Source organism: Cyprinodon tularosa, unplaced genomic scaffold (genome assembly GCF_016077235.1).
Source record: "Cyprinodon tularosa strain WSP-4 unplaced genomic scaffold, ASM1607723v1 ctg973, whole genome shotgun sequence".
Taxonomy (NCBI): Eukaryota; Metazoa; Chordata; class Actinopteri; order Cyprinodontiformes; family Cyprinodontidae; genus Cyprinodon; species Cyprinodon tularosa.
The window spans coordinates 359,876-381,492 of NW_024039755.1; the positions used below are offsets into that span (position 1 = coordinate 359,876).

Consider the following 21,617-nt stretch of genomic DNA (forward strand, 5'->3'; position numbering starts at 1 on the left):
CTATCTATCTATCTATCTATCTATCTATCTATCTATCTATCTATCTATCTATCTATCTATCTATCTATCTATCTATCTATCTATCTATCTATCTATCTATCTATACATATGTACATCTACACTGCAAAAAAATTGAAATCTAAAGAAGTCATTTGCTCTTGAAACAAGAAGGTAAGTGAGACACTTTGTCTATGGAACAAGATACTTTACATATAAAATAAGAAACATTTGGGTCGTCGTATTTCAAGAGGATTTTATCTAATTACCTTATTTTAAGAGTAAAAATACTCATTCCAGTAGCAAATCATCTAATTTACTTACTCAAATCTACTTTTTGTAGATAATTGTATCTGTCTGTCTGTCTGTCTGTCTGTCTGTCTGTCTGTCTGTCTGTCTGTCTGTCTGTCTGTCTGTCTGTCTGTCTACATAAATCCACAATCAAAGAGATTATAAAGACTATAAAATATTGTTTTTAATGCAAATATTATCTACATGGATATGTGATAATGACAACACTTCACAATCTTGAAGAAACACATATTAGAAAATAAATCTATCCAACCTCAACAGGAGAGTCAGGTTCATCCAGGATGCTCTTCTCACTCTGCAGCCGTTGCATCGTCCCTGTGGAACTGCGGTCCAATATCAAAACGTTTTGGCTACCATCTCTTCCAAACTTGTCACTTTTTCTGGAATCAGTCGTCCTGCACACCTCGTAATTGTACACGTGTGGTAGAGTCCCTGTTCCCAAAGTATCAGAGTAACGTGGTGGATAATATGGAATCACAGGGAGGTTGGAGTGATACAGGATGCGGGACTGTCTCCATCTGTAGATCTTCACTGATATAATAACCACCAAACACGTAATGAATAGGAAGGAGACTACAGCCAGAGCCAAAACTAAATAAAACGTAAGGTTTTCATTGTACTCCTTGTCATGTGAAAAGTCAGTGAATTCTGATAGCACTTCAGGGAAGCTATCAGCCACCGCCACGTTAACAATGACTGTAGCTGAACGAGAGGGCTGCCCGTTGTCCTCCACTATAACAGTCAGTCTCTGTTTCACAGCATCTTTATCAGTCACCTGACGGATTGTTCTTATTTCTCCATTCTGTAAGCCCACTTCAAACAGCGCTCTGTCTGTAGCTTTCTGCAGTTTATAGGAGAGCCAGGCGTTCTGTCCAGAGTCCACATCAACAGCCACCACTTTAGTCACCAGGTAGCCCACATCTGCTGAACGAGGCACCATTTCAGCCACCAGAGAGCCACTAGTCTGGACTGGATAAAGAATCTGAGGGGGATTATCGTTCTGGTCCTGAATGAGGATTTTCACGGTAACGTTACTGCTGAGTGGAGGAGAGCCTCCATCCTGGGCTATCACACAGAAATGTAAATCTTTGATCTGCTCGAAGTCAAAAGAGCGCACTGCATGGATGACTCCACTATCAGCACTGACTGATACATATGAGGAGACTGGAGCTCCATTAACGGAAGAGTCCTCCAGTATGTAAGAAACACGGGAATTCTGGTTCCAGTCAGCGTCTGTGGCTCTTATTGTGAAAACAGACAGACCTGGTGAGTTGTTTTCGACTATGAAAGCTTCATATGAGCTCTTCTGAAAGACAGGCGCGTTGTCATTCACGTCAGAGATCTGTAAGGTGAGAATGACACTGCTGGAGAGGGAGGGGACTCCTTCATCCGAGCAGGTCACTGTGATATTGTATTCAGAAGTTCTCTCTCTGTCTAATTCATTGTCTGTTAACAAACTGTAGAAATTATTCCTTGATGATTTTAAAATAAAAGGCAAATCTTCATTAACAAAGCATTTGACATCCCCGTTTTTCCCAGAGTCTTTATCTTCAATATTTATCATTGTAACTACTGTATTAGGTTTTGAATCCTCTGCGATTATATTTGACTTTGACATTATCCTAATTTCAGGTTTGTTATCATTTACGTCCTGAACATCCACAATTAAATTTGAAAAATCCGTCAGTCCCCCATTATCACTAGCAAGCAAATTAATCTGAAAACGTTTGGATTTTTCAAAGTCAATATTTTCACTTAATGAAATTTGTCCGGTTTCCTCGTTAATCTTAAATACTTTCCTGACATCATCTAATGTATTTGTTATTGAATATCTTATTTTACTGTTAGAAGCTTCGTCTGCATCTGATGCTTCGACTGCAGTCACAACAGTTCCTTTAGGGGAATTTTCAGTAACAACAGCTTTATATGTTTTCTGTGTAAAAATAGGGGCATTATCATTAACGTCTAAAACTGTGATAACAATTAACATCGTTCCCGACTTTTGTGGCTCTCCTCCATCTACAGCTATTAACACTAGCTTAATCTGCTCCTGTTTCTCTCTGTCTAAAGGCTTTTGCAACACCATCTCGACGTTTCTGTGTCCATCTGTATTATCACGTAATTTCAATTCAAAGTGATCTGCTGGTTTTAACAGGTAATCCTGAATATCATTACTTCCAACATCATGATCTACCGCCCGTTCTAATAAAAATTGCGCACCATTTAAAGCCGACTCGCTAATCTTAAAATCCATCTCCCCCTTTTCAAATGTCGGGGAATTATCATTAATATCAATTATCTGGATGGTAACTGTGTAAAATTCCATCGGATTCTCCAAAATTACCTGAAAATCTAAAGCACAAACCGTGGTCTCAGCACACAGCGTTTCTCTGTCGATTCTCTCTTTGACTAGGAGCACTCCTCTTTCTCTATTAAGCTCCACGTACTCTGCGCTGTTTGTGTTAAAAATCTTAGCTTTCCCGGATACCAAACGCTTGGTGTCTAATCCCAAATCATGAGCGATATTTCCAATTAACGATCCTTTGGGCATTTCCTCTGGAATAGCATAGCTGGCCTGTCCCACCACCGAGTCCAGACAAAAAAGAGAGATGAGAAAAAATACAAGCTGATTCATTGTTCTTCTCGGTTTTCCACTTTGAGCTTCGTGTTAAAATCCACCACTAAAATCAATTTCCAACCCCCGACTGCGTTTTGAGTCGCATACGGAAAGCAAATAAATGACGTAGAAATATAACAAAATCCTTTTATCGGTTAAGATTCCTCCATCAAACCCACCCGATGACCGACTGCATTGCTCCCTTTATCTAATGTGCATTTTGTTCGGATGATGGAACCACACTCTGTAATCCACCAGAGCGCTAGTCAACAGCGGCCCTAAGAGTCGAAACCTAAACACTGCAGAAGGTTGAATCTTTTGATCCATTTAGGGTCAAAACATATATAAAATATAAAAACAGCAACATTTCCTCAATTTTACTATTTTACCAAGATACTTAAAAAAATATCATATAATATATATTTTATGCTATATTTATTGGATGTATCAAATAACTTCTTTTAGCTAGGATATTCAAATGGGCCAGTAAAAACTTGAAATCAATTTCACAGGGTGTAATAAAAACATCAAAACAGAAGCATTTTAAAACAATAAAATTGGAGGTTTTATTTAAGACATGTGCATTTAAAGGAGGACAATTTTTCGGTTTTTCACTCATATCTAATGATCGCCATTTTTTCTGTATGCGTAATATTTCTGTTGAGTCTCATCAGTCTAATAACTTAAAGATGCCATAGGACAGAAGGCAATTTTAGCAGGTACAGCCCCTCCATGATCACCAGCCACCCTGATGAGAGTTGGTCTTACTCTAAAGCTACACAGCAATGTGACGTGTGTTTCAGCTCAGATACACTAAAGAGTGATATAGTGGTTTTTGCCTCAGTTCACACCTGTAGACGCTGAACTGATCAGTATTAATGGAGGAGACACTTTTACCTAATAAGGTAAAGGGAAGAATTAAACTTCCCTTTACAGACATGGTATATATTCACGTTTTAACCTTTTCATAACATGCTATCTATCCCTTTTTACATCTAAAATGTGTATTTATTTATCTAATCATTTATTTTTATCTATGTTTAACCTGGTTATATTACCATTTGCAGTTATTAAATTAATTGTGTATAAAGCCATTCCTTTTATCTGTTTAGAGAATGTTCAGCTTCTTGCTGCCAAATTTATTTGATGAATAAAGTGGTTAATGATTGGGTTATGCGCAATTTATGTAATATAAAGTTTCATTTGGTATTACATTTGTTGTTTGAATAATTCTTTCCTTTTTGTGTGCTAACAATTTAAGACAAATTCTCCAAAAAATAATATAAGTATATAATGATAAAAGAGGAAAACATTCATTTTGTTTAGATTAATGTAAATCGAGTTGTATACAGAAGTACAACCACATCTAAAAACTGTACTATAAATGTAGCTAACGTTGGTGCTTAATTTCCCGGGCCATGGTAAATATTTCTAATTGAACAATAAATGACTAAGCCCTTACATATCATGCTGCAACAGGGTAATGATTACTATCTCAGTGGGTCAGATATATACTGCAACTTGCTTTCCTTTTTAACTCAAATATTTTCTTTATAAAAAGGAAACAATCTTTTTTTTTTTTAAATATTGATTAAAAACTAAAGTGAATATAATTTTTGGCAGACTTGCAAAGCAAACCATAAAACAAAACAGAGGAGACAAATACCCGAAAGACTAACTTTGCCAATCGAAATAAATGTCTTCATATATGTATCTGTCCATGGTCCTGAAGCCAGGATCTAGCATTGGTTAAATTATTGTTTCAACTGAAAAGAGGATATACCATCATAACTACAGCTATTTTTTATCGGTAAAGAAGAACCAAAGATTAATGAGACTGGTTAATATTGTGTTGTGGTTAAACATATACACCAAAACACAAAATTGAAATGTAAAGTCACCAAAATAAAATGTAAAGAGATATCATTGAATAAGTGTAGGCACTTGCCCACCAAGGATTGGAATAAATAATAATTATTTATAAGAAGTATTCTAACCTCAACAGGAGAGTCAGGTTCATCCAGGATGCTCTTCTCACTCTGCATCCGTTGCATCGTCCCTGTGGAACTGCGGTCCAATATCAAAACGTTTTGGCTACCATCTCTTCCAAACTTGTCACTTTTTCTGGAGTCAGTCGTCCTGCACACCTCGTAATTGTACACGTGTGGTAGAGTCCCTGTTCCTAAAGTGTCTGAGTAACGTGGTGGATAATATGGAATCACAGGGAGGTTGGAGTGATAAAGGATGCGGGACTGTCTCCATCTGTAGATCTTCACTGATATAATAACCACTAAACATGTAATGAATAGGAAGGAGACTACAGCCAGAGCCAAAACTAAATAAAACGTAAGGTTTTCATTGTACTCCTTGTCATGTGAAAAGTCAGTGAATTCTGATAGCACTTCAGGGAAGCTGTCCGCCACCGCCACGTTAACAATGACTGTAGCCGAACGAGAGGGCTGCCCGTTGTCCTCCACTATAACAGTCAGTCTCTGTTTCACAGCATCCTTATCAGTCACCTGGCGGATTGTTCTTATTTCTCCATTCTGTAAGCCCACTTCAAACAGCGCTCTGTCTGTAGCCTTCTGCAGTTTATATGATAGCCAGGCGTTCTGTCCAGAGTCTACATCAACAGCCACCACTTTAGTCACCAGGTAGCCCACATCTGCTGAGCGAGGAACAATTTCAGCCAAAAGAGAAGCACCAGTCTGGACTGGGTACAGAATCTGAGGGGGGTTATCGTTCTCATCTTGGATCTGGATCTTTACAGTCACGTTGCTGCTAAGTGGAGGGGAGCCTCCGTCTAGAGCTTTGATGTGGAACTGGAAATCTTTGATCTGCTCAAAGTCAAAAGAGCGAACTGCATGGATAACTCCACTCTCAGCACTAACTGACACATATGAAGATACTGGAGCTCCATTTATAGAGGAGTCCTCCAATATGTAAGAAACATGGGCATTTTGCTGCCAGTCAGTGTCTATAGCTTTAACTCTGAAAATAGAGAGACCTGGTGTGTTATTTTCTACAATGTAGGCCTCATACGAGCTCCTCTCAAAAACAGGTACATTGTCATTGACATCAGAGATCTGTAATTTGAAGGTAATGTTACTGGAGAGGGAGGGGATTCCTTCATCAGAGCATGTCACTGTGATGTTATACTCAGATACAGTCTCTCTGTCCAATTCATTGTCAGTTATGATACTGAAGAAATTGTTTGAGGTTGAAACAATTGAAAATGGGATCTCTCTTTTAATTTCACATTTTACTTTCCCATTTTCACCTGAATCTGGATCCAGTGTGTTTAAAATTGTCACAACTGTACCAAGCTGAACATCCTCTGTAACTACAGTCGACTTTGACATAACATTTACAACAGGTATGTTGTCATTTGTATCAATTATTTCTACAGTAACTTTGCACAAATCAGTTAGACCCCCTCCGTCCCTTGCCTGAACATGTAATTGATATTGTCGTTTTTTTTCATAGTCAGTTTTCCCAGCCAATTGAATTTCACCAGTTTCTGCGTTTATTTTAAAAAGGTCAGATGCATCGTCAACAGAATTTAATATTGCATATGATATTTTTGCATTGGATCCCTGATCAGCATCTACGGCATCAACTTTAATAACAACGGTACCTGTCGATGAATCTTCTCTTATTGAGGATTTATAGATCTTCTGTGTAAAAATTGGAGCATGATCATTGCTGTCAATGACATGTACATTTATTTGAATAGAACCGGACAGCTGCGGCTCACCGCCGTCTACTGCTGTCAATATAAGAGAAAGATGATCTTTTATTTCTCGGTCTAAAGGTTTTTCTAGGATCATCTCCACCATCTTGTTTCCGTCTACTTGATTTAGCAGTTTCAATATGAAGTTATCTGTGGGATATAACGCATACTGCTGTAGACCGTTCTTACCAACATCCAGATCAATCGCCTGCTCTAGCACAAAACCGGCCCCTGTAACAGCCGACTCGCTGATTCTGAATTCCATTTCCCCTCTTTTAAATGTCGGTGCGTTGTCATTAACATCGGTGACTTCCACTGTAACGCTGTAAAATTCCATTGGATTTTCTAAAATAACCTGAAAATGCAGCGCACACGGTGTCGTCTCTGCACAGATGGCCTCTCTGTCAATCCTGTCTTTAACGAGAAGGACTCCCTTTTCTTTATCAAGCTCGATGTAGTCAGCATTGTCCCCCGTATAAATGCGAGCCTTTCCAGATTTCAGTCTATTCAAATCCAAACTTAGGTCCTGAGAAATATCACCCACGAAAGATCCTCTTGGCAATTCCTCTGGAACAGAGTAGCTGATTTGTCCACGGACCGAAATGAAACACAGGAACAAAATAAAAAACAGGCCTAGCAGCCCCATTGTTCTGACCGTCAAAATCCCGCAAAAGCAGCTTTGTAAATACCCGATGGAAGCTATAAAGACTTAGTTAGTTTTGTGTTTTCACGTCTAGTAGCATTGACTGAATTGTAAACTATCTATTCAAAGATAAAATTCTCACAAAAAAATCAACATTATTTGAATAGGTTGCGACTGAATCCTCAGCTGTTGCCTTTCTGTCGTTCTCTTTAAAATGAAAAAAGGGAGATACAGCTCATTGCGTCTCATTTCAAATACAGATTGACCAACAGCGTCCCCACCAGTTCATCAAGCAAAACTACAGATGCTGAAAACATTGAGTTTTATTAATATACATTCAAATATTTTCAGAAGTGTGGGAGTATTTTAAATAAAATGCAATGTGTAATCTTTCAGGATTTAGGAAAGCTTGAAATGGTCAATGCCAAAAATCAAATCAAATTATAAAAAGAATACTGAGATTGTTTGAAAAAAAAAAAGGTGAATAAATACATCAACAGCGACACTTTACTCTAATCCCAAAATAAATGAAAAATGTGTAAAACGTGCAACTTTGAATCATAATCAAAGCTTTAATATCAATATTTATATCTATCTATCTATCAATGTCTAAGATTTCCCATTAGCCACAGGGTAACCAGTGTCAGTAAACCCGACTCATCATTTACAAATACATAGAAATGTACATAGATTGATTGTTCCTATTTTCAGTTTATGAATGTAATTCCAGTGGTTAATATGTACATATATCTGTATCACTTAGTCAAAATTTACAAATTTTGCTTAAAACTGAATGCAGATGTGCAAAATGATTTACATTTCTCTTAGCGCCTGGTGCTATCCTTGGTGCTGAAGAACTTATGGCCAGTTTATGTAACTATTAAATTAGTTTTAGACGCACAATCAAAAGGGAAGGAAATAATTTGCAGTTCAATGGAAAATAATTTTGAACTGAAATAAAAACCAATATAGAATTAATTTGCGAAAAGACGGTTGAGGTGGATAAATGCATTTAAAAAACTAACTGGGGAAGAAAAGAATAGACCAATAAGGATCAGAATAATTCTTTCTCTCATATGAAGTTATATTTTAGAAATAAAATACAGGAATGGTTTTAAAATACAATATAAAAATAGCATACATTTTCAAAAACTAACCTCTACAGAAGAGTCCGGTTCGTCCAAGATGCTCTTCTCATTTTTTAATCGATGCATTGTCCCTGTAGAATTGGGGTCCATTATCAGCACGTTCTGACTACCAGCTCTGTGAAATGTGCTGTCACTCTTCCTGGAGTCAGCCGTCCTACACACCTCGTAATTGTATAGGTGCGGCAGAGTCCCTGTTCCCAAAGTGTCCGAGTAACGTGGTGGATAATATGGAATCACCGGCAGGCTGGAGTGATACAGGATGCGGGACTGTCTCCATTTGTAGATCTTCACTGATATAATAACCACCAAACACGTAATGAATAGGAAGGAGACCACAGCCAGAGCCAAAACTAAATAAAACGTAAGGTTTTCATTGTACTCCTTGTCATGTGAAAAGTCAGTGAATTCTGATAGCACTTCAGGGAAGCTGTCCGCCACCGCCACGTTAACAATGACTGTAGCTGAACGAGATGGCTGCCCGTTGTCCTCCACTATAACAGTCAGTCTCTGTTTTACAGCATCCTTATCAGTCACCTGACGGATTGTTCTTATTTCTCCATTCTGTAAGCCCACTTCAAACAGCGGTCTGTCTGTAGCCTTTTGTAGTTTATAGGAGAGCCAGGCGTTCTGTCCAGAGTCCACATCAACAGCCACCACCTTAGTCACCAGGTAGCCCACATCTGCTGAACGAGGCACCATTTCAGCCACTACAGAGCCACCAGTCTGGACTGGGTAAAGGACCTGAGGAGGATTATCATTCTGGTCCTGGATCTGGATATTTACAGTCACATTGCTACTGAGTGGAGGAGAGCCTCCATCTTGAGCTTTGATGTGAAAATGAAAATCTTTGATCTGCTCATAGTCAAAAGAGCGAACTGCATGGACGACTCCACTGTCAGCACTAACTGACACATATGAGGAGACTGGAACTCCGTTTACAGAGAAGTCCTCCAATATGTAAGAAACGCGGCGGTTTTGGTTCCAGTCAGCGTCTGTTGCTTTTATTGTGAATATAGAGAGTCCTGGTGTGTTATTTTCTACAATGTATGCCTCATATGAGCTCCTCTCAAATACAGGGGCGTTATCATTGACATCGGAGATCTTTAGCGAGAGGGTGACGCTGCTGGAAAGGGAAGGTACCCCTTCATCAGAACGGGTTACTGTGATATTATAATCGGACATGGCTTCTCTGTCTAATGTGCTGTCTGTCACTAACTTTAAGAAATGTTTAGAAGTTGGCAAGATTTTAAAGTAATCATGATAATCATGACTGCAGTGAACATTTCCATTTTCATTAGAATCTGGATCCTGAACATTTATCATTGACAAAACGGTGCCAGGTTCAGCATCTTCAGATACGGTGGAGGATGCTGACATGATATTGATAGTCGGTGGGTTATCGTTTATATCTAGAACAGTTATTATCAATTTACATACATCTTTGTTTCCACCTACGTCGGATGCAAGGATATCTATCTCATAGTTATTATATTTTTCATAATCAAGCTGCCCCAACAATATGAACTCTCCACTGTCTTTGTCTATTTCAAATAGATCAACTGCACCTTTTGGCACATTGGATATTGAATATTGTATAAATCCATGTTGTCCTTCGTCTGCATCAGACGCACTGATCCTTGCTAGAACAGTCCCTTTCGTCGCAATTTCTTTAACGTTTGACTTGTACTCTCTTTGAGAACAAATGGGTGCATTATCATTAGCATCAAGTACAGCCACGACGATCTGAATTGTTCCGGAAAGCTGCGGATTACCACCATCCATTGCAGTCAACACTAAAGATAATCGATCCCTTTTTTCTCGATCAAGGGGTTTATTTAAAGTCATTTCCACATTTGCTCGGCTCCCTATTGTGTAAGGATTCAAAACAAAGTTCTCATTTATACTCAGTGAATAGCTCTGGAGAGAATTTAAACCTACATCATCATCAACAGCTTTCTCTAAAACATATTTCGAACCTACTTGAGCTATTTCGCTTATTTCAAATTTCAATTCAGTCTTTTTAAAACACGGAGCGTTATCGTTGATATCGGTAATTTCCACACTAATGCTGTAAAACTGCATGGGATTCTCTAAAATTATTTGAAAATCAAATGCGCAGGGCGTCGTCTGCCCACAGAGAGCCTCTCTGTCTATCCGCTCTTTGATAACAATGTCTCCTCTTCCTCTATTCAGCTCAACGTAATCCGTGCCATATATACGAGCTTTTCCTGCGTTCAGCCTTTGCGGGTCTAAATCAAAATCCGATGCTACGTTTCCGATCAAAGACCCGACTGCAATTTCTTCACGGATGGAGTAAGTGACCTGGCCAATAACCACGCAAACAGAAAGAGCAACAACGTAATTCAGCAAATATACTCGCCATGCCATTGTTCTTTTGGTCATTTTCTCATCCAAATAAGAAAGAGATGCGAAATCCTTGAGCGCAAAGATGGAAAAAAATAAAGAAAAATATCCAAAAGGGAAACAATAACAGTATTTCTCTCAGTAACATAATTTGTGGTCAGATCTCTGCTCTTCCCATAGCCTAGTTCTGTTTTTTTCCCCTTTATGCGTAACAGCAATAGAGGATGATCGACTGTGCTGTGCTGTTCATCAGACTGGCCAACAGCGTCCCTTTGAGTTACAAAAGCTTTACTGCACAAGAAAAACAAAATCGTGTGATATTTACTGAAACTACTATGAACAAAAGGATTTTGGTTGCTATAAGAATAAAAAATAAGGAAATATGAACTGGAATTACGCACATCAGTGTTTTTTAAACCAGACAAATACTGTACATACCAAACGTATTTCATTGGAGGAACACTAAATAACCAGAGGAATTTTATTCAGCAGAGAAAACGGGTAACAATCAAAATGCGTGCAGCAAAGCTGTGCGAAGCTCTCGGAAGCTGTCGTTTATTTTTCTGGACATGTAATCACACAAACTTAAACACGTAAACAATTGAAACCAAGTTTACCATTTGAAGAAAGATCTGGCAAAAACGTTGGCAAAAATAATTCAGAAAATTAAACCTATCAAGGGACCTTCTCCGGAACAGGAGAAAAATGTAACATATATTACAGGCAGGGGCGCTACCAGGAATTTTGGGGCCCCATGAAAGACATTGATATTTGCCTATAAAGATGCATTAAAGTGCATCATTTACATTTTTAATGCAATTTTTATTGTAAAATTTCTATAAGGGAAAATTATCATAACGTGAAAAAGTTAAATATATATTTACAAACAATAACAGCTCATTTAAAACAAAAAGCACAGCTGTATGAAGAGAAAATAAGTTTTGGATTGTGAAAATATATTTATATTATGTTTCACTATAACTTCATTAAAGGACAGATCATTTTTATGCTGGCCCTGAAAACTCATTTTTCATTCATGTATATGTGTAATGACAAAACATGTATTTTTGTACTTTTGGCTGCTTCATGCTGTTCATGAGAATGATCAAGATTTATAGATGTCTTTTAATGGGATAAAATGGTTTTATTTAATCTAAAATACAATAATATGGTGTAGTATAATATATATATATAAAAAATAAAAATACTAATAATAATAATAATACTTATTATTATTATTATTATTATTATTATTATTATTATTATTATTATTATTATTATTATTATTATTATTATTATTATTATAACAATAATAATAGAACTGGGCTTATCAGTGGAGCAGTGGTAGCACTTCTGCCTTGCAACAAAAAAGGTTCCAGTTCCATGGCTCGGGGTCTTTCTACATGGAGTTTGCATGTTCTCCCTGAGCATGCGTGGGTTCTCTCCGGGTACTCCGGCTTCCTCAGTCTAAACCATGACTGTTGGGTTTATTTGCTTCTCTAAATTCTCCTTAGGTGTGTATGAATGGCTGTCTGTCCTGTTTGTTTGTGTGTTTCCCTGCAATCGACTAGCGACCTGTCCAGGGTGTACCCCGCCTCTCGCCCGTAGACTGCTGGGTATAGACACCAGCACTCTGTGCTACCCCGCTTAGGATGAAAGGAAAATCGATGGATGGATGGATAATAGAACTTTACCGATCTAAGAAATTTACATCTGTATATAACCCATCCCACTGAGGAGCAATGGGGTGCTATCGTAGGGCGCGAGGGAAGCAGTGTGGGGTCAAGGGTAAACATAAAGGGGTGGAATTTAAATAAAAGTTTAATTAAAATCAAATGTGTTTACCAAATACATATTTCCAGGGTCACCAACAGGGACAGTGGAGTTGACCAAACTGAAAAAACAAGCAAAGATGGCCAGACAGAAGATTGATCACTTTGAGGACTGCATTAAATACCGTATTTTCATAGTTTGGCCGGGTGTGCAAATAATACTTTGGAGCTAATTATGTTTGAAATTATCAACACATTATTATCTCATTTCAGATCTTATTTTCACACTAAACCGCAAGAGGGCGCTCAATGCCTGTGTTGATAATTTCAACATTGGTGTTACTTACAAAAACAACTGAGAAGGTTTTAGCAAAAATTGCACCGAAATGAAAATCATATTCTGCAGATTACAAGCTTCAAGCAGAAAAATATGCAGCCGGAAAACGGCTGAAAAAAGTTAGCGGAGTTGTTTAAAAGTTATACCGAGGATGAAGATGTCTTGTATTTAGTACTTTGGAGTGACAAATAAACTTGTTACGATGTTGTTTATGCTAAAGTAATCTGATAATTCTTAATATGTTATGTTAATATACCAGCCACTTTCTCAGTTCGTTATTTATGTGTCATGTATTCTTAGCATACCGTATAATTATTCAGCCTGTTGTTGCCTCTATTCTATTCTAATTTTAAATTGCCTCTCAAGATGAAATGTCTGTTCTTGAGGTTGGATTTTATCCAATAAATTTCCCCTCAAAAATGCGACTTATGCTCCAGTGCGACTTAATATGTCTTACTTGCATGTAATTTTAATAGTAGTATTTCAGATTTGAGATCATGTCAACCCCTTAAAGTAACCTGGCTCTCGCCAGATGGATGTAGTTCTTCAGAGCTTCACACGGCTCCACACATCCACTTGAACTTGCTGCTATTGTGAGGGATTTCCATAAACCATAAAATGGACTGACCAATAAAAATTGCTGTGTGGGATTTTCGTAGATTTCACATATATCGGAGAGCCACCTTTTGGAATCAGGCAAAGGCGCCTCGCAGTTTACTGTATTTTCTGGACAATCGGGAGCACTTAAAATTCTTAAATTTTCTCCTAAATTCATGGTAGGCCCTACATCTTATAATCTAGTGCACTCTATGCTTATGATACTTCTTGTACTTGCTTACCAATTTTGTCTGGTGCAGTGCGCTCAAAAATCTGTCTAAATGTGTAAGCAAGGCTTCGGATACGTTCAATGGCTATTCGTAGCATTACGGTAAATCGTGTCACATCCATCATGCGAGAGTGAGGTAACCCTTTAAGTGGTTTCCAGATAGAATGGATAGTGTTATCGCTGGACAGCTCCTTGCTCTCAAGTAGTTAATAAGTGCTTTTCAGTGGCTTAAGAAAACAATATATTAGGGTCTATGTACAATCTATGTAATGTTTTTCATTTAAAAAATATTTTAATAATCAAAAAAGTTTCGGCAATGAGGCCATTCACACACTTTATTACCCCCCCTTCCTTTTGGGCTCGTTCGCCAACAGATTGCTGCTGTGACGCTGAAACGAATTAAACTCCCTTGCAGGGACACATACCACCAGTATTCCAGAATGTGTTGGTATTCCAATCCCTGTTCAGATCTTACAGGAGCAGACTGCGCAGCAAACAGGAAATCCCGCACGCACTTGCTAATGCATCGCTGATTGAGAACTGTGATTGGGATCAATATGAATGTAGCGGAAACGTTAAATAAAGGGAAGAAGAGTGGATCTATTTTCTCTGGCGGCGGAGCGCAGCCCGCATTAAAATCAGCCGACAGAACTCCACCTGCAGCTGTTCTTTCATTATTAGACAGACTAATTGAATCAGAGGCCTGTACCACAAAGCATGATTACTGGGTTAGAGAGACATGTTCAGCCTCAACCCTGATTTCCCGGTACCACAAAGCTGGATTCACTAGCTATGCTAGTCACCATGGTAACTACCCTAACCCAGCAGCCAATCAGCTGTTCGGGAAAAATGACGTGCTCTTTCATTGATAAACCGATTTAACCCTACTTCGATAAAACACCATAATAAAGGAATTGAAAACTAAAAAGCAGGACAAACAAAATATGTTATTGACAAAATGAACAGTATTCAAGTCATGGATTTATTATTGTTTTCCTCCTTTTTTAGATCATGACATATTACCCTTTTACTATTCTTACCTACTATTTAACGTATAAAAGAATGATTTATACCATGACAGGAGGTTCATTATCTGGTTTTTGTATAATTTCAGATACACAGAATTATTAACTTACAGCTACCAGTAACTGAAAACTAAACCATACAGAATGAGCAAGGCACTTGGTGATTTCTCATTCCAAACTACCCCCCCCCCCCCCCACACACACACACACATACAAATTATTTACATATTATACTATTAGTGATGAGAAATTAATAAAAAAAAGAACATATAAAAAGAAAATAAGAGTTCTGATTCAAAAAAGTATGGGATTCATCAATTTTCTATTTATTGCATATTGCTCTATATCATTCCATTATTTGGAGTGGGATGTTTTGGTTTATTTGTGGTTACTAGTTGTAAATAATATATTGTCCGATTGATCTTTTATCTATACAATTAGACAGAACAGTTAAATTACATAAATATTTATACCACCTTGAATACACCACAGAAGCCAAAAACCTTAACCAAATAGATGGAAACAGTAAAAGGCTAAAAAGCAAACATTTCATAATTTTTATGTATAACCAACCTCAAGAGGAGAGTCGGGTTCATCCAGGATACTCTTCTCACTCTGCATCCGATGCATCGTCCCTGTTGAACTGGGGTCCATTATCAACACGTTTTGACTGCCATCTCTTCCAAACTTAACGTCATTTTTTCTAGAGTCAGTGGTCCTGCACACCTCATAATTGTAAACGTGTGGTAGAGTCCCTGTTCCCAAAGTGTCTGAGTAACGTGGTGGATAATAAGGAATCACAGGGAGGCTGGAGTGATACAGGATGCGGGACTGTCTCCATCTGTAGATCTTCACCGATATAATAACCACCAAACACGTAATGAATAGGAAGGACACCACAGCCAGTGCTAACACTAAGTAAAATGTCAGGTTGTCATTGTACTCCTTATCGTGTGGAAAGTCCGTGAACTCCGAGAGCACTTCTGGAAAGCTATCAGCCAGTGCGACATTAACAATAACTGTAGCTGAACGACAGGGCTGCCCGTTGTCCTCCACTATAACAGTCAGTCTCTGTTTCACAGCATCTTTATCAGTCACCTGGCGGATTGTTCTGATTTCTCCATTCTGTAAGCCCACTTCAAACAGCGCTCTGTCTGTAGCTTTCTGCAGTTTATATGAGAGCCAGGCGTTCTGTCCAGAGTCCACATCAACAGCCACCACTTTAGTCACCAGGTAGCCCACATCTGCTGAACGAGGCACCATTTCAGCCACCACGGAGCCACTAGTCTGAACTGGGTACAGAATCTGAGGGGGATTATCATTTTGATCTAGGATAGTTAATCTCACTGTTGTATTGCTGCTCAAAGGTGGTGACCCTCCATCTTGTCCTCTGATTTTAATATTTATTAATTTTATTTGCTCATAGTCTAATGATCGGACAGCTTGTATAGCACCAGTTTCCGCATTCACTGATATGTAGGTTGATATCAAGCTACCATGAAACTCTGTATCAATAAGCACGTAAGAGACCCGAGCGTTTTGTCCTGAATCAGCATCATGTGCTTTTATTGAAAACACAGATACACCAGGAGAATTATTCTCCATGATATTAGCTTCATAAATAGCCTTTTCAAATACGGGAGCATTATCATTAACATCGGATATCCTCAGCGTTATTGTTTTGTTTGTCGAAAGAGCTGGAGCTCCTTCATCCACAGCCGTAAAAGTGATTTTATACTCAGGTTTGTGCTCTCTGTCCAGAACACCGTTTGTGACAAGGGTGTAATAATTCCTCAGCGACGACTGAATTGCGAAAGGAATATTTGCATCAACGGAACAATCAACCTTTCCATTTTTACCTGAATCTAAATCCTTCACGTTTATGATTGCGACAGTGGTTCCAATCGGAGAATCCTCAGCAATGGTGTTAGAAAACGAGGTAAGTGTTATTAAAGGTGCGTTATCATTGACATCTAGTACCTCAATAAACACATTTGTGGATGTGCTCTGCCCCCCTTGATCCTTTGCTTGAACCCCTATTTCATATAATTTAGTATGCTCATAATCAAGCTTACCGTTAAGTGTTAAATCACCACTATTTTCATCCAGACGGAAAAGCTCAGCAATGCTATTGGACACGTGGTTAAAATGGTATGTAACGTCTCCATACTTCCCTTCATCCGAATCCGTTGCGCTCAGTCTCACCAATAATGATCCTTCTGGAATATTTTCTTTGACAGATGTTTTAAAAATTTTTTGCGTAAAAACGGGTGCATTGTCATTTGCATCCAGAACAGTGACATGTATTTTCACACTCCCTGATCGCTTTGGTTCACCTCCATCAAAAGCAGAGAGTAGTAGAATAAGCTTTCCGTCCTTTTCTCGATCTAAAGCCTCAGAAAGATACAGTTGTGCATATTTTTGACCATTCGGACTGGAGAGAACCTTAATGTTGAAATTTGTTTTTGGATGCAATGCATAGTCGTGTAAAGCGTTAATGCCAACATCTAGATCGGTGGCGCTGACTTGTACTATTTCTGTCCCTGGAAGAGCAGATTCCAGGACTTCTACGTGCAAATCCTTTTCATGAAATGCGGGCGCGTTGTCATTAATATCTAGTATTTCAACTACAACGCTATGCAGCTGCAATGGATTTGTCAAAATCATTTCAAAATTCAGGCTACATGGCGATGTTTGTCCACAGAGCTGCTCTCTATCTATTCTGTTTCCCACGATCAGATTCCCTTTGTCTACATCCAGCTTAATATACTCGCTGCTATCACCGCTAACGATTCTTGCCCCACCGGATTTCAACCTCTGAGCGTCAACACCCAAGTCCTCAGCAATATTTCCGACAAATGAGCCCTTTCTCATTTCCTCCGGGACAGAGTAGCGGATCTGGCAAACTGCGGACTCAATAAAAAAAGCAAGGATGAAAGCTTGTACTTGCCATTTAAAGGCCACGACTTCCAGAAAGATAAAAGGCATATTCCTCAATTTATATATATCCAAGTACAGTTAAACGTCGGTCCAAACTAGAAATGATTGTCCAAAGAGCCTCTGGTTTATTTTTTCTTTACATGTATCCAAGGTTTCATCGGATATATGAGCGCAGAAATCAATGATGAAAACAAAGCGAACGTCCAGCTCTCCGCGGCACAGTGAGTGAGGCAATGGAGGACTCGCTGCTTTTTATCGCCTTGAAATTTCTATGAAGACTAACAGTGGCCCCCAGAGTCTAAAATTGAAATAGCAGGAGTGTCAATAATAAATAATATAAAAGGTTTAAAAGTATTTATATGCGTATCAGTGACAATAATAACTATTATTTAAGCTATTAAAACAGATATGTCATCGTCCTGTAACATGCTTCACGCTTGGCCATCATAGAGTAAAAGGTCAAATAATTTAATCATGAAATGATAAAAAAAATACTGCTTGATTTTACATTTAGGGATGTATATATATATATATATATATATATATATATATATATATATATATATATATATATATATATATATATATATATATATATATATATATATATATATATATATATATATATATATATATATATATATATATATATATATATACATCCTATTATCTTAAATTCAAAACATGAATAAATAATTTTTGCCATCATTATCTAAGCCAGAGTATGGCTAAGAAAAAATAATTAAAAAAGCTTAAAATTAACCAGCAAACATTGCAGAGTCCCCAAAGTGTCTGAATAACGTGGTGGATAATAAGGAATCACAGGGAGGTTGGAGTGATACAGGATGCGAGACTGTCTCCATCTGTAGAGTTAACTTATATAATAACCACCAAACAAGTAATGTAGAGGAGGGACACTACAGCCAGAGCCAACACTAAGCAAAAAATGAGGTTATTGTTGCACTCCTTATCATTTGGAAAATCACTGAACACTGAGAGCACCTCAGGGAAGCTGTGTGCCACCACCACGTTAACAATAACTGTAGCTGAACAAGAAGGTGGCCCATTGCCCTCCATTATTACAGACAGTCTCTGATTCATTGAATCTTTATCAGTCACCTGGAAGATTGTTCTTAATTCTTCATTTTGTAGGCCCACTTCAAACAGAACCCTGTCTGTAGCTTTTTGCAGTTTAGAGGAGAGCCAGGCGTTCAGTGTAGAGTCAACATCAACAGCTACCACTTTAGTTACCAAACAGCTCACCAGAATCATCTCTAATGCTTGATAGAGTAAATTAAAACCAGAGGTTTTTGCATTCAGTGAAGATGACACTAAAAATCCAAATGTCTCTCTTTCATTTCAAAGCAATGAAATAGTGAATATCTCAGTAGGGAATGTGGGCTGCTACACTCCTCATCCAGAATGATATGCAGTGATGTACACTATATTGCCAAAAGTATTTGCTCACCTGCCTTGACTCACATATGAGCTTAAGTGACATCCCGTTCCTAATCCATAGGGTTCAATATGACGTCGGTCCACCCTTTGCAGCTAGAACAGCTTCAACTCTTCTGGGAAGGCTGTCCACAAGGTTTAGGAGTGTGTTTATGGGAATTTTTGACCATTCTTCCAGAAGCGCATTTGTGAGGTTGCACACTGATGTTGGACGAGAAGGCCTGGCTCTCAGTCTCCGCTCTAATTCATCCCAAAGGTGTTCTATCGGGTTGAGGTCAGGACTCTGTGCAGGCCAGTCAAGTTCATCCACACCAGACTCTGTCATCCATGTCTTTATGGACCTTGCTTTGTGCACTGGTGCACAGTCATGTTGGAAGAGGAAGGGGCCAGCTCCAAACTGTTCCCACAAAGTTGGGAGCATGGAATTGTCCAAAATGTCTTGGGATGCTGAAGCATTCAGAGTTCCTTTCACTGGAACTAAGGGGCCAAGCCCAGCTCCTGAAAAACAACCCCACACCATAATCCCCCCTCCAACAAACTTTACACTTGGCACAATGCAGTCAGACAAGTACCGTTCTCCTGGCAACCGCCAAACCCAGACCCGTCCATCAGATTGCCAGATGGAGAAGCGCGATTCGTCACTCCAGAGAACGCGTCTCCACTGCTCTAGAGTCCAGTGGCGGCGTGCTTTACACCACCGCATCCGACGCTTTGCATTGCACTTGGTGATGTATGGCTTGGATGCAGCTGCTCGACCATGGAAACCCATTCCATGAAGCTCTCTGCGCACTGTTCTTGAGCTAATCTGAAGGCCACATGAAGTTTGGAGGTCTGTAGTGATTGACTCTGCAGAAAGTTGGCGACCTCTTCGCACTATGCGCGTTAGCATCCGCTGACCCCGCTCCGTCAGTTTACGTGGCCTACCACTTCGTGGCTGAGTTGCTGTCGTTCCCAAACACTTCCATTTTCTTATAATACAGCTGACAGTTGACTGTGGAATATTTAGGAGCGAGGAAATTTCACGACTGGATTTGTTGCACAGGTGGCATCCTATCACAGTTCCACGCTGGAATTCACTGAGCTCCTGAGAGCGACCCATTCTTTCACAAATGTTTGTAAAAACAGTCTGCATGCCTAGGTGCTTGAATTTATACACCTGTGGCCATGGAAGTGATTGGAACACCTGATTCCAATAATTTGGATGGGTGAGCAAATACTTTTGGCAATATAGTGTATCAATAGCAGCAGTTAGAGTAAACTAAAGGTAATATCTTAGAGTGAATAGTTTGTTTTTTCATTGTATTGTATAAATGAAGGAGTAGTTGGGTTTCAAATTGTATAACAAAACTGAGTTGTTTCAGAAAGAATACACATTTCTTTCAACTTTAAGAATGTTAATACCAAATATATTTCTGAGGTTCCTAACACCATAGCCATCTTTGGATTGAATAAATAGATACATGAATCAAAAGCAGCCACACATTTATTATTGACAACAATAAAACAATCATACCACAATTAAAACAAGAGGTATAAGTTTATTAACTCATTTTTACAGCTACACAACCTTTCATTATTGAATATTTTCACAGTGCAATGTTTCCCATCTTGAATACTATTAAGACAGTAAATAGTATTATTTTTTTCTTATATTTTATATTGGATGTTATTTATTTTTTATATATATTCAAGAAAGTGAACTGTGAAACAATTAAGTATTTTTGAAAACCAATAAATAGAATCTTATTTTGTTTCGATTTTTTTTTACCTGTATAGCTACAAGCATTATTAATAGCTTTGCCAGTCAAACAAAAACAAATACCATCTAAGCTTTTAATAATTAAAGTCATTTTTGGTTGACATTAATATTATACAGTTATATTCCAAGTGAATGAGACAGATTTTTTATTTAAAAAAGACATTTGAAAATAGAAGTTGTGAATAAAGTAACAGATTCCTGCAGCACCATGGACAGCGACGTTAGGAAAATGATTAGATATATCCTTGTACTTAACAACAGTGGGCACACTGCAAAAACATTCTGAAAAAAAAGTCTATTCCCTCTGACAGAGGAAGGTTAAATTATCGATTGATTCTGCTATTAGTGTAACTTAGACGCACATGCATCTCTTACAACTGCTCATTCGAGCTGGATGCTTATTGGTCACCAACAACATCGCAACACCAAAGGATACAGCTTCACAGGAGAACACTCAGAAGTATAGTCACCATCCATGCATGACCAGGAGGCTTCTGGGTCGTCTGGTGGACTATGAGTATCATATACCTGATCCAGAGGAGTCAGAGACCTCTAACTGATATCTTTTAATCAAAAAGTTGCATTACAACTGGACTCTCAGTCAGATCCTCAGCCTGTACATCAGCCAAGAGTAAATACAGCATTCCAGTCTGTACTTCCACATATATCACAGCCAAGTGGCCCTCTGA

The 21,617-nt window shown here is 38.4% G+C and overlaps 1 protein-coding gene across 8 annotated transcripts in view; it reads right to left on the reverse strand.

Annotated features, from left to right (window-relative positions):
* Positions 1 to 17,938, reverse strand: part of LOC119776976 (protocadherin gamma-C5-like) — a 124,893-nt gene extending 106,955 nt beyond the window's left edge. Inside the window, exon 1 of one of the 8 annotated variants that reach the window (XM_038275661.1) lies at positions 15,348 to 17,938. In XM_038275661.1, the coding sequence (XP_038131589.1) occupies positions 15,348 to 17,762 (2,415 nt within the window). In that variant the 5' untranslated portion in view covers positions 17,763 to 17,938. Of the gene's footprint in view, positions 1 to 562; positions 3,148 to 4,923; positions 7,477 to 8,459; positions 10,967 to 15,347 lie in introns of those variants that run through there. The other 7 variants (XM_038275685.1, XM_038275670.1, XM_038275690.1 and 4 more) reach the window with 7 other exon arrangements.
* Positions 17,939 to 21,617: the final 3,679 nt, after the last annotated feature.